This window comes from Solanum dulcamara, chromosome 6 (assembly GCF_947179165.1).
Source record: "Solanum dulcamara chromosome 6, daSolDulc1.2, whole genome shotgun sequence".
Taxonomy (NCBI): Eukaryota; Viridiplantae; Streptophyta; class Magnoliopsida; order Solanales; family Solanaceae; genus Solanum; species Solanum dulcamara.
Genome location: NC_077242.1, coordinates 4,620,821 through 4,635,282, shown reverse-complemented (window position 1 = coordinate 4,635,282; position 14,462 = coordinate 4,620,821). Strand labels below are relative to the sequence as shown.

General features: G+C 33.2%; 2 protein-coding genes across 3 annotated transcripts; one reads left to right on the top strand and one right to left on the bottom strand.

Moving 5' to 3' along the window:
* Positions 1 to 788: 788 nt before the first annotated feature.
* On the top strand, positions 789 to 7,896 carry LOC129892420 (integrin-linked protein kinase 1). 2 transcript variants are annotated; one of them, XM_055967988.1, is made up of 12 exons: positions 789 to 1,268; positions 2,149 to 2,223; positions 2,314 to 2,409; positions 3,127 to 3,212; positions 3,312 to 3,432; positions 3,802 to 3,881; positions 4,317 to 4,379; positions 4,494 to 4,612; positions 5,202 to 5,287; positions 5,673 to 5,773; positions 5,855 to 5,966; positions 7,564 to 7,896. In XM_055967988.1, the coding sequence occupies exons 1-12, from the start codon at positions 942 to 944 to the stop codon at positions 7,654 to 7,656; spliced, it is 1,359 nt and encodes a 452-aa protein (XP_055823963.1). In that variant the 5' UTR covers positions 789 to 941; the 3' UTR covers positions 7,657 to 7,896. The 2 variants fall into 2 exon arrangements, with proteins under 2 accessions (XP_055823963.1, XP_055823961.1); XM_055967986.1 differs by having other exon boundaries at positions 790 to 1,268; positions 5,673 to 5,794.
* Positions 7,897 to 8,301: 405 nt separating this feature from the next.
* On the bottom strand, positions 8,302 to 10,633 carry LOC129891984 (ATP-dependent DNA helicase PIF1-like). Its single transcript, XM_055967495.1, has one exon. The coding sequence runs from the start codon at positions 10,215 to 10,217 to the stop codon at positions 8,721 to 8,723; it is 1,497 nt and encodes a 498-aa protein (XP_055823470.1). The 5' UTR covers positions 10,218 to 10,633; the 3' UTR covers positions 8,302 to 8,720.
* Positions 10,634 to 14,462: the final 3,829 nt, after the last annotated feature.

Sequence of the window (14,462 nt, the reverse complement as noted above, 5' to 3'; positions counted from 1 at the left end):
TAAAATCGCTCTTTATGTCACTTGTCAGTACAAAAAATTTTTAGATAAAAAATGACATAAATTAAAAATAATAATATACAACTCATAATTTAACCATTAAACTGGAAAATTATGAATAATTTAGCAGAGATTTTCAGTATTAACTCTAAAAAGAAGATAAAAGTACATGATTCAAATTTAGTGAAAAAATAATCTCTCATATTTGAAGATAGGTTTAAATATATTATTAATCAATTTTATTTCTTTAAGTTTGCGTCAAAATAATAGAAATGACAAAATTGCATCTCTAAATATGAGTTCATAAAATTTGAGTTAAATCTAAAATCTCTTCTATTACTATAATATAATTTTAGTTAAATCTAACAACTCAATATCTATGAAAAGATTTTTCTTTATTTTTTTAAAAAAATTACTCTAGTTATATAAAGACGTAAAAACGCTCATTTGATAATTTAAACTCCCTTTTAATTATAGATTTTGAAGTTAAAATTTTGAATTTTTAATATTGTGATATTTAAATTTTTATATTGTGTTTAGATATGCATTTAATTCAAAAAAATTAAAATTTTATGAATGAAAGTCCTAAAATCTAACTCGGAGAATTTAAAAATATTTAAAGATTTTTTTTAAAAAAATTATAATCAAACTCTAGATTATAAGACAATTTTCAACCCAACCCAAATCACAAAATATTATTTTCAAAAAGACAGCGTATAACCTGTATTTAAATTGAATGTAGGGCCTTGTACAACTTTAGCACTTTAAATAAAGCATTTGGTTATTCTTATACATTTCCTTTAGAAAATTCGAACTCCTAGTATCCACCTTTGCTTCTTACTCGTTCTTTTCGTTGATTCGTTTCAGCTAGATTGTTCTAGAACGTTCTCGAATTCTTCGAATACTCGAACCAAAAATTGCGAAAACAATTGAAGTTTTTCTATATGGAGTCAAAGTCACAGTCAAGGTTTCCGCTGGGCAGACAATCATCTCTGGCGCCGGAGAGAGATGGCGTTTCCGACGACTCAGTTACCGCCGGCCATGAAGTCGATGGAGGTATTGAATCCGGTTTGAGGTTAATGTATATGACTAACGATGGTGATTTGGAAGGTATGAAGGAACTTTTAGACTCCGGTACCGGTGTGAACTACACGGATATCGATGGACGGACTGCGTTGCATATTGCCGCTTGCCAGGGTAACGCTGATGTTGTTGATTTTCTGCTCAAAAATGGCGCACAGGTGGATGCCATGGATTGCTGGGGCAGTACGGTATACTTCATTATTACTCTGTAATTAGCTTTCACTAACTTGTATAATTATTAGTTGTATTTAAAAGCACTTTTTGGCTAATGATATTTTGTGAATACTTCCATCCCACTTTCCTCAATCCTGATTCGATAAGTGATTTACCAGCTTTTCGTTCCTCTAGCGCAAGATATAAAGATTTTTGTTGTGACTTGTGAATGCCCTATCAAACTAAAGCTCTTCGAGTCTAGTTTCCAACACTTCAAACCATTAGTCATTTGGAAATTCCTGCGAGGAATTATAGCCTCTTTGCTTATATTTTACTAGGATAATGCCTATTTTTGCATAGATAGGGTGTCTTGGAGCAAGGAATTTGGTCCAATGGCCTTGTCTAACCTTGTTACATATTCTTTTGGATAGACTGAACTCGTTTGGTGAGCTTTTAAGTGAGATCGTTTGGTAAGCTTTTAAGAAGTGCTTCTAAGCAAAATAAGCCAAACGTCAAGGTTAATATGACTTACATGTTATCTCAATACCAGTAAAAGAAAATATTGAGTAATTGATGAAAAATGGGTTTGATATATCACATCAGAGTTTAATTATTTGTTTTTAGCTTATTGTATTCGAACTCTTGAAAGTTGTATAGGAAAGACATGTTCTAATATTTTGGTTTCCAAATGAGGAGTGTTTCACAAATTTAGACAAAGGAGTACGTCTGTTACTGGAGAAGATTTATGAAGTCTTAATAGTGTTTAATCATTAGTATAGTGGTTGCTTTGTGAACTGAGTTAGTCTCCAAGTTGTACACTGATATCTATAATGTGGAACAAGGGTGTGGTTATCTTGAGGTCTATTTTTGGCTACTCACAATAGTGTAGTGTAGTAACAAAGTATGATTAAATAGCCTCTTGCAGATGCAATATATTACAAGAATAATGATGTGGTCAAGCTTTTGGAAGTACATGGAGCAAAATCTGCGGTATGTGTCGACAACTAGATTGTCAGATCTAATTGCACTATGGTAATATGGCGTACACATTTACCTTCTCTGTTTTACTTTCTACTTTAGGTGGCTCCCATGCATGTAGAAAATGCGCGAGAAATTCCAGAGTATGAAATTGATCCAAGAGAACTTGATTTTAGTAATAGCGTCAACATAACAAAGGTAACAACTTTTTCTCTTTGACTTGTTAGTTATGCTTATCTGATCATTGCACACTTTACCCTTTTGTTAGTTGTTGTTGTGTTATCGCATTAGATGTCCGCTGATTTATTGTTGATTTTTCAGATTGGGATGCTTGCCTTTGGTAACAAGTATACTGGCATGTTTTTCAAGTTTATTGCCTAGCTCTATTTCCCCTTTTGTTATCTTAGCTGATCAACTTGCCACAATTATACAACAGACACTGTTGTTTAGATTTCATTATTTACCCACTCCATATGTTATTCATCCTTCGCAGCATAAATGACCTAATTTGGACTAGCAGGGACATTTAGAGGAGAAGGTTTAAAATGATAGTTTGGAAATTTTGAAGACGTGGGATAGCTAGAAGCAAGATGCTAATTCAACATTAAGATGACATAAAGTGAAAATTAAAATATATTACCTTGACTTTTTGAAGAGGGAAAAGTTTGTGATTCAAGAAAATGTCTCCATGTATTTGTGAGGTAGGCTACAGGAAGGAGATCAAGAATTTTGGGGTTGAATGAAGTATCTGCTGTTATAATTGTATTTATTTCGGGCAACTATTTGCTTTAATCCTATCTGTTATTCCTAACTTATTGTCATTTTTGCTATGTATCTGGGATAAAAGTAGATGAAATTTCAATGCAATATATTTTCATTTCATGTCTTTAAATATTTGATGTTAAATTGTTGTAGGGTACGTTTTGTGTTGCTCTGTGGCGTGGAACTGAGGTTGCTGTTAAGAAACTTGGTGAAGAATTGTTCACCGACGAAGATAAAGTGTGGGTTGGTCATAGTGTTTGAGTTAGAACATTCCTCATTTGACAGTTCTTAAATAATTACTAAAGGCTCTTTTCTTTGTTTTCTAACTGGTTTTTCAGCAAGGCATTTAGGGATGAGCTTGCCTTACTACAGAAGATACGCCACCCAAATGTAGTCCAGTTTCTTGGTGCTGTGACACAGAGTAGCCCAATGATGATCATCACAGAGTATCTATCTGAGGTACTTGTGATTTAAAAGAACAACTCACCACTTCCTTGAGTTATCTCCAGAATCTTGCTATGATATCACAAAATCAAGAAATTATTGTACTTTTAAGTACTTTGACATTATCACAAAATCAAAATCAAGAACAACCATGCATGAAAATAGTATAATTGATGGTTAAGTATCAACAAAGTACTAAATACAAGGGTGTTAACGACTTAATGAATCACACATATTTTTCATTATTAAAGCCATGGTTCTGTTTTGTTGATCGAAGGAAATATTCTCCATTATTGATGTCAACTAAATTCATTAAAGTCAGTGAGAAAGCCTTTGAAGTCCCTGCCGATCCAAGGTATCCCGTTGATTCTGTTCTGTATGCAGGGAGATCTTCGTGCATTCCTGAAACGGAAAGGTGCATTAAAGCCAATAATGGCTGTGAAGTTTGCACTGGATATTGCAAGGTCAGTTTACTGGCTGATGTGCTGAATTTACACGGGAGAATCTTATTAGTATTACATGCATGTTGTTCACCAGGTGCTTGAATTTGTCTAAGATGCCTGTTGATAAATGGCCATTAATACAGGAACACCAACTACATTTTCTCCAGTTCTATGTATAATTTGGAATTGTTAACTTCATTTTGTATCTCTTCATGCATTTGTGTTTTTTCACCATTGGGTTTTAAGTTATTCAACTTTGGTGATCTCAACAGTACAGTGCTGGCTTTTGGGCTCCATAATGATTATAAATCTTCATTAGAAAGCAAAGTAGTGGCACAGCTTCATGATCAGTTGCAAAAGAAGTTGTATACATAAATATGTAGAGGAATCTGAATTTGTTTTTCTTATAGTTGCATCTATGTGTCTTTTTACAGTCATATTTGTATACATTTGCAGAGGAATAAACTACTTGCATGAGCATAAACCCGAAGCAATAATTCATCGAGACCTGGAGCCTGAGTATGTTATAGTCTTACTGTCTGTTTCCCAGTCACGTGCTTTGTTTGTTTTTTAGTAGCTGAAGTAAGCCTGTCAAATGCATGGAAAGCTTTTAATTTCTGAGTGAAATGACAGAAACATATTACGGGATGATTCTGGACATCTGAAAGTTGCAGATTTTGGACTTAGTAAGCTGATGAAATTTACCAAAACTGTCAAGGAAGATAGACCATTGACGTGTCAAGAGGATTCATGTGAGTATATCCCAGCGTTTTATGCCGTTAAAGAAATATATTCGCATTAATGATTTGTCACTGCCTACTTTGTTGTCATTTTTTGTTACCCCTATGTTTTGTTCCTTTTTTCTTTGTGCAAAACGTATACAAACAATGACTTTAGGCTTAAAAAGTCTCATGGTTCTACTTTTCCTTTTAATTTTAATGAAACTCATTATCACCTCTATTTTCCTCTCTAAAATTCAGCGTTATGGTCCTTGAATCTTTTGCCAGCAAATACTCAAAGTTTCCATTTAAACACTTAAATGGTTGTGCTAGTGAATGAAATTATAGGATTTGGGATGGAAGGAGTATCTTGAATTTTTTTCTGTTCATCAAAAGAATTAATCTCTTGAACATTTGGCAGTACAATTTGAAGAGGAGAATTAAAAAGTTATTTTAGAAAAAAATACGCATTGCCTCAAATTTTAGTTGATAACATTCCTATTTAATCATTGTAGAACTATGGGTCTTTATATGCATGTTTTAACAAGGCAATTGGTGTGATATAAAATTGAGTGTTTTGGTTTATGAGAATAACAAGTTGAATTGACTTCTTGGTTTACAGGGAAATATGTTGCTCCAGAAGTTCTTAAGCATGATGAGTATGATACCAAGGTGGATGTTTTCTCATTCGCTTTGATATTGCAGGAGGTAAGCTCTTCTAATTCTTATTACTTTCCTCTCATGCATCAACTACTGAAAAAGGTTCTCCAGTTGTGCCCTGTCTGGAAGCAAAAAAAATGATATCTGACTGATAGCCACCAACAGGTTGGTATGTATGTGTTCTAGATCTCATCTCATGGAGGAAAAAGGAAAACCGAGGTCCTCATATTTTGCTGTCGATGCTAGTTGTGTCTAAAAAGATTGTATTGCCATCTACTGTCCCCGATTCTTATTTCTTGCAAATTTATGCTTGCTCTACCTTATTAATTCACTAAGAACACTTTGACTGTTCCAGCATGTTTGTAAATCCCTTGATATTTAAGGTCGGATAAATTAGACATGCACGCGCCTTAATATGCTTTCCGTTTCACAGATGATTGAAGGCTGTCCACCATTTTCCACGAAGCAGGAAATTGAGGTGGCCAAAGCATATGTTGCAAATAAACGTCCTCCCTTTAAAGCTTCACAAAAGCTGTATGCTCATGGACTAAGAGAGTAAGTCCCTATGCTTCTTTCAATTTCCTTCAATTGTATTTAAAGCCATTATTTCAACAGGTTAATTGAGGATTGCTGGGAGGAGCAACCATCAAGAAGACCGACTTTTCAGCTAATAATTATCAGGTTGGAAGAAATCAAACGTATTCTTTTGCATAGAAGACGTTGGAAGGTACGAATCTTTCACCCGATCCCCTTCAGTTCGGTATTGCTCCTAAATTGTTTGCCTGAAGCATGAGAAATTGCTCGAGTGTTTTCCTGAAGTATGGAATTCATTCATTAATATAAGGAGTTTACCACTCTTCTTGTATACTTTTAGACGAAGTGTAGCTAGTATTAAAAAGGAGAAAGGAGGTACTGGTTAAGAGCTCTCCTTGATAAGAATCGGGTTACTGGAATAAACAAGAAAATAATGCGGAAGTGAAATTATATAGATTAAAGACAAAAATTGAAAGATATGTGAAATTCGATAATAAAATCCCCAAATTTCAAGAAAAGTGCTAAGAACCCTAATTGATCTTATTATTCAAAATTAGCGGATTAAAACTAATAATGATACTAATAGAGTCAATTCAAGAACTTAGTTCAAAAGTGATCTAGATCCTATTTCGAAGAAATTAAAGACAACAATTAGTATAAGACTAATCACCTTCTTTAATTTACGAATAAGAACCAAAAATATCAAGTTAAGAATTAATCTAATCTTTTAAAGAATCATTCTTATAAGATCGTAAGACAAATCCTTAGTCACCACACACAAAGGTGTAAAGAAGAGAAATCTCTCAAATAATATTAATCATCAAATCCTCCTCAAACAACAAAATCCACCCCTATATATAGGGAAAACCTATCCCAAATAGAATGAGATTTAAATCTTACTTTTATGGAAATAATAAATAGAAAACTTTATACTAAGAAACTTTTAACTATGAAAGCAAGTAAAAATAATACCAAATTTCTTCCTAAATTGGCTAACAAAAAGGAAAGGAAAAAGTGTCAAAACTTGACACTAAAGCAGCCCCCACGTTGGCAGGGATTTCAACCCTTTTGGGCTTGAAATTTAAGAGCCTTTGTGCATCAGTCTCTATGTGGGCTCCTTTGAGTCTCCATGTGGCAGCTCCTTTGACTCTCTTTTGGGCCCCTATGTGGCAATAGAAATTCAGCTTCTTTGGCCTCACCTTTGGAGCTTCATGGGATCCAATCTTCTTCTTTTGGGGCTTGAACTTGGATCATGGAATATGTGTAGTACCAAGCACACTTGCTCGGGCTCATTCTCGGATCTTTCTTTCATCGTAAACATCTTCTTGATTTTCCATTGAAACCCATCAACTTTAATGGAGATATGCCATCGTAGATGCTATGACTCCTTCAATACTCTAAGCTACAAGATGTCCTTCCTTATTGGCAGTACTGGTGAATTGTGTACTGTCTTAAATTATATATGAACAAAAGCATAGTCTGATGTGTTAAGCTCTCGTTACTTATGGGTCCAAGGAAGGGCTGGACCATATTGGGTATATATACACAATCTTACTACTTTGCATTTTAGTAAGTTTCCACAGCTTGAAACAATGACCTCGTGGTTTCAGTACACCACTTATCACTGTGCCAAGCTCCCCTTCTATTAAATTATCTTTAAATGAATTACAAAACTATATTTCGACTTCAATCAGTGCCCAATGTAGTCAACTTGGGTTTCTTCAACAAGTTTTTGTACAGAGTCTCAGCTTCATGACCACTTTCTCAGCCTCTGATTGTGTCACTTGCAGGCAAGGGCACTTGAATGTTTTCAGAAACTGGAGGCCATCTTGAAGTTTGATAATTCGAATTCAAAGAGTCATTCATCTCACCCAACCTTCTGATGAGAAGTGCTTGTGTTGCAGCTACATTTTTAATTAATTCTTATTGTGCATGCTTTCCAATCTTTGTTTCATTTTTACTTTCTTTTGGGCGGTGATGCTTTGGAGAGAGGGTGACAGTATGGCTTCCATTGCTATCCTTTATGCTTGTACTGGAAGTCTGATGAATGATTATTCGCTTCAAGTCTCTGTGATTTCTGTGTCTTTTCTTGTACTTGGGGTTAAATGTCATTACTTTTGAATGCACTTTTGCTTCAAATTTCAGAATAGTTAATTATGATAAACTTTGTTTTTATTTGGTTATGCGGTAATTGCATGTCCACTTATCTTCAATTGCAATTCTAATATCCTCCATGTTCTACCGTTATCATACAATGTTTTATGTTCATAGGCAATACACTTGATGTAGCAAGAGCCATATCAAACAACTGCATTCAGCTTCTGGTACCTGAGCTTGGCAAGGAAACATGTTAAGACCACTAATTTTTTTCATATGAAATATCCAGTTGGTTATACTAAAGTCTCAATCCAGAGTACAGTGGGTTGTCATGGATCAAGATCCCTTCCTATAGCTGAATGAGAGCTCCATTGATAATAATGAGATATACAGAAATATGTTGATACATGTAGGAGGTGCACCTCAGTAGGTCTCGCAAAGAAAGGGCGTATCCATTCTTTTACAATAACCTGTCTTTACATAGTTGTGATAATGTGTTCCTAGGAATCAAGTGACAATCTAAAAACATACATTGCATCTAATATAGTTTTAAGTGAGAGACAGAAGATCCTCAGATTTTCTGTAAATTTAAGGTGCTGGTGCTGGTGCTTGGCCAACAAATCTGCTACCTGGAAGAAATGACGAACACAATGCCCTGTTTGAATGCCCAGAGATTGTATCTTTGTTACGTCTTTCCGGATCGCTCTTTTTTCATTTATAATAAAGAATGGATTTGTTTCTACTTTAAAGTCCCATATATGTCTCACACACATATCTAGCTTAAGATCATCAAGGAATTTGCCCGAAATCTACTACCATTACTTGAGGTTTACATCACAGACTTCCAAATTTAGATCTCATCAGTTATACCATCTTCCTTTTGTTCATCTTTCTCAGCAGACAATCTTTCATAGAACTGCAAAACCTTGGGGTTTGCCTTGATCTTTGACGGATTGAAATTGACTAGATTAAGGCCATCCAAGCTTTTAACACGCGAAAGAGCAACATATACCATCCCAAAGCCAAAAACACGGTAGAGGTCTGTGTGGAGATTGTTCAGAGTCATCCCTTGACACTTGTGAATGCTTAGAGCCCAAGCCAATATGAGTGGAATTTGCTTTCGCATCGCAACAGCTTCATCTCCCTCCATTACATACCATCTTTCTAAACCAATCATCAGTTCTTGGCCAGAATCAAATCTAACAACAGGTAGCATGTTACCGTTTCCACAAATATCAGAAATCTCACGGTCATATAATTTATGAGTATCTTGAACAACAGCAAAATCTAAGATTGTACCAGTAGCACCATTCACAAGTCCACTAATAACATCAATGTTCTTAGTCAAAAGCACCCTAGATCCTACACACAACTTAAGCAACTCAGGTGCAATTCCATTCTTAAGCTGCTTCTTCCAAGGATCTTTACCACTGTCAAGAGCTTGATAATGAAACAGTACCTCATCTAAACAGTCGAGTCGTTCAGCGTTCACTCTGCTTACATCCTCAATCCTGGGGTAGAGCTGAACAGCTGAAGAATCTGGCTCCACCTTTGAGCAACATTGATCCAATAACTTCAAATCCTCAGAATCATACTTCCCTTTCCTAATCCCCTGCAGCAGTTTTATAAGTTGTGCATCTGATTGCCTAAAGATAGTTTTAAGTTCAATTTGCATGTCAAAACTAGCATTCCAACAATCAGCTTCAAAAGCAAATTCCTTCAGTTGTCCCTTCTTATTAATAACTGGTGGAAGCTGAAAAAAGTCTCCACTCACAACTAATTGTATCCCACCCCAAATCTTCTCCTCACAATCAAGTTCTTCACTTCTAATGCTCCTTGCAATGAACTCAAGATTATCAAAAACCTCACCACTAATCATACTAATTTCATCAATAACCAAAGCCCTAACTTTATTCCATCTTCGATACGCACTCTTATCCAATGTAACCCTAGATAGCAAATCCACAGAACTCGCATCACCAAGTCCAATTCCAGCAAAAGAATGAAGGGTCTGCCCATTGAGAGAACAAGCAGCAACCCCAGTTGAAGCTGTAACGAAAACCCGAGATTTCCCATGAATCTTCCTAAGTTTAGTGATGATATGCTGAAGCAAATAGGTTTTTCCAGTCCCTGCTGACCCAGTAATGAAAACAGAATTCCCATTTGAAATGGCTTCCAAGATTTGATTTTGCTGCTCAGTTAACTTCACTTTAGGCATTTTAGTGCTTATGAGTTCACTCCTACTACTTTTTACCTTACTCCTTGCACTAACTTGAGACCCCCATGTTGCTTTGGAGCTCAATAACCTATAGGCTGTTTTTGCTGTGTACAACAATGACAGCTTCATACTACTAAATTTTTTTTAAAAAAACAATTCTTGAGCCTACGTCTTTTGAAAACTACCTCACTTTACCCTCCTCATCAGAGCCCCGACTTCACTTGTGAAATTTCACTGAATTTGTCATTATTGTTGTAAGAAAAACAATACTTGGCTAATCAAATTTCAACACACAAAATTGGATTTTTGACTGAAAAAAATGGGAAAAAAAGGACCAAAAAGATTTTAACTTTGCTCATCAGGAAGAGGTTTAGGTTGGGGAAAATGGTATATTTCTGCTGTGGGTATCAAAAAATAGTCAAAATAACTGCATTTATTGAATCCTTATCAGACATTATAGTAAATGTAAGAAGAAGAAAAAACTCAAAAATTGAATGTTAAAGGGTTTGCTTACGAAATTAGAGGGAGGTTTCTTCTTGCTTCATTTCCAGTTGACACTGAATAGAACTTAAGATCGTACTGTGTATGTACCACTGTATGTCATGGGCCAGTCTAATTTGGGCTTTAAAATATGAGTCAAATGGGCTTCAATGGTTTAGTGGCCTAAATTGAGCCCATAGTGGACAAGTGGGCTCCAGTAGAATTTGGGCTGGTGCTTTGAGCTCTAATTGCGGATCAGATCGATAGTTTGACTAATTACCAAATCGTAACGATAATTCGTTTTTAAAAACTTGCTATACAATGTATTGATTTACATGTAATAGTGTATCATTTACATTGTATCAGAGTGAACAGATATAGAGCGACTTAATATACTGATATATCACAAAATCGATACAGCTTCAGGCGTACAATTTACAAAGCAAAACAAATAAATCCCAAACTTTCCTTATATATTTTCTCTATTAGGTAATTGCTTTTTTGGTACATAAAAAACAAACAAAAAGAGTAGCATATCGTTCATGAGGTACTTGACTAATTAAGTCAGATATGAGAAGAAATTTCATATTCTTGAGTGCCTTTTTTCCTAGATTAGCAAATCTTTGGTTTGTTTGTGGCTCTTGTTTGTCAAAAAATCTGCACATTTGTTTGCTTTCCTCTAAATATGTGTGATATGATGTTTTCCACTTCCAACAAATATCGATAATATGACTATAAAAGGATGGCACTGTTTGTCCTTCTCTTTGATAAGTTTGACAACAAGTAGTTCGTCTCCATTTCTAGTTCTTCGTAACCCCTTTGTTTACTAATTTGAGACCTCGTTAATTAGATGCTGCTCCATAATTCTGTAATGAGACTTGAAGTGATATATTCCTGATTAGGAGTAGTTTATTTCATGTTTTTGTTTAGGTTTAGACCCACCCGAGGTTCGATATTCTTATTAAAAAGTCTCATTATATTCGGATCATGCATTGCAGAATTTGTTCTAGGGACAACACTTTCAACATAATTTTTTTTATATATGCAGAACTTGAGTTCGAGATCACAACCATCCTATCATACCACAACTTCGTAGATACGTAGAAGTAGTTTATTACTAGTAATTAGTAAATCACAATCACCACCTCACAAATTTGGTTAAGAAATACTGTATACACGTGACCTCTAATTTTAAAAATTCCACTAACATGCTTTCTGTCCTTAAAAAAATAAAAAAATACAGCCACCACTTACAATTTCACATATCCTAAAAAATCTAATTAGGGAGTATTTTTAATTTTTTTTTAACCCAAAGCACTTGTCCAAGTCGTAGTGCACAATTAACTAATAAGGGCTCACACTTTATTAGATGTTTGACTCATAGAAAATTAGAATTCATTTCTTCAACATCACAAAAGTAGAAATATTTCCCAAAAAGTGGTAAACCCTTTTTCTGTCATAACTAATAAACACAAAAAGATTCCTAATTATCTACCTCGTAGGATACGAGACAATAATCTCGAGATAAAATATAAAATTATTTTATTTTATATATAATATATTAAATGTATATTAGTTAGTTTCAAGGTTATTTGTTTCATTATTTATATTATAATAATAAAATAAATTATTTTTTATATATATGATGGATAATTAATTTCATGAGATATTTTAATTCATGGGATAATTTTACTTATCCCATCCTCATACACAACATAAGAGACATTTAGAAATAATATATTTTTCTTCTAGGGAATAATTTAATCGCAAAAATATTTAGTGATGATTGTATACAATGTTGATTATAAATATTCATATTTTTAAATATTGTTAAATATAATAAAGCGATAATTATATTATTATCCTAAATAATTATCATAAAAATATTTATTTATTATAGTGATATCAAACAATATAACTGCGCAACTATATATCTTTTCGATGCAAATAATCTTTTACACCATCAACTCATCCAAAAGAATATCTAGCTCTTTTCAAAATATCAAATTAAATGTTTTTAAAAATATTACTATGTATAAACACTAAATAACGTTAATATTTCCTGAATTAAAAAAGTATTTATATATTCTAAAGCTCTGGTAAGATCATTGAGATTTATTTATTTATTTCTAAACATAGAAAAATAATTTAGTAATGCAAAAATTATTTACAATAATAATGTATTACCAGTTATTTACTTAAACACGTAGTTGCATGTCCATATGTTACGAACTTCCTTTCTTGAAATTCACAAAAGTAGCATATATAATTATGTGTTTTTCTTATAATTTGTCATTAAATATATTGAAATTCCATTAAATTTTGAGTTACATATTACCAGGACTATTTTAGAGTTCGATGCTTCTAATAAGAAACTTTTTTTATTTTTTCAAAAATTTGAACTAAAATCTCTAATTAAAAATAAAAGAATTCAAATCATTTTGCCGTAATTTATGTTACATTTATACATATATTCATGTGATAAGTCGAATTAATTTTTTTGTACTTCTTTAGTACTTCACTAAAGTTGTAATACTACTATTTAATAAGATTATATATTTATCAAGTTATTGTCCGGAAGTTCTAACATTATAAATCATACAGATTTTATTATTATTTTTTTAAATTAAAAAAAACTACTTACTATAGTTAATTTTATAAAAAGATACATGACACCAAAGTACTCCTGCAGAGAATTGTTTTATACTAGTACAAATTTAAGATACTACTTGCTCTTTCATTTAATTTCCCTTTATCGTCCCTGTCCCCCACGCCAAATTAAAGGAAGATTTTTTTATTTTTTATTTTACAAACGGGAAAGGGCTCAAATACTCTCTAACTATTGAGAATGGTATAAAAATATCCCTTATTTATTTATAGGGCCTAAAATACCTTGACATTCACTTTTAGGTTCAAAAATGACCTTTTCTTTAACGAAAAAAGGCATGAGAGACATTTTTGTACCATTTTCAATAATTCGAGGGCATTTTAGGACTTTTACCGTAATTAAAATTATGTTAAATAAATTTTGATTTATAATTAATTATAAATAATTAAATTATTACCAATAGATGGCCGCCACGTATTTAAAAAATTATTCAAATTATTTAACATAATTTTAATTAAATAATTTGAATAATTTTTTTAAACAGATGGCGGTCATGTATTGGTTATAATTTAATTATTTAAAATTAATTATAAATCAAAATTTATTTAATAGAATTTTAATTACGAAAAAAGACCTAAAATGTTCTCAAACTATTAAAAATGATACAAAAAAAGCTGGACATAAAAAATATTTTTGTACCATTTTTAATAATTGGAAAAGATTTTAGGTCCTTTTCCGTTTTGAAAAACACGCACTATATGGACGTAGTACTCCAGTACTACTAGCTAGGGCACTAGGTTTAATTTTCCTTTGACCAGTTTTTCATAAATTACTCAAATACTATTTTCTTTTGAAGCAACAAACATATACATATATATATATATATATATATATATATATATATAATAACGTGGCACTTCCAAAGCCATAATCTGGAAGAATTATACAAAGTTTTAGTGACAAATGATAGGTTAATGAGGATTCCGGCATTTTCCGGATTTGTGATCTTTTTAATTAGTACCTCAAAATGGGGTGTATCTAAGGCTAAGGCACGCTCGATAGTAAGAAGCTAATCTTGTCGCGGGAGAGTCTTTCTCCAATGAGAATAAAGAAAGTTTTTTGAGAAAGCGGGAGTAGCTCGAAAGAGAGTCCAGTTGCAAAGAGAGAGAATAGGAAGCAAGAAGCAAGAAGGTAGAAAAAAGACAGCCGAGACATCCTAACAGACTGGTAGACTTGAACCTTGTTCCTACATAACCTGATCAATTCGATCGACAAGCACCGCATCT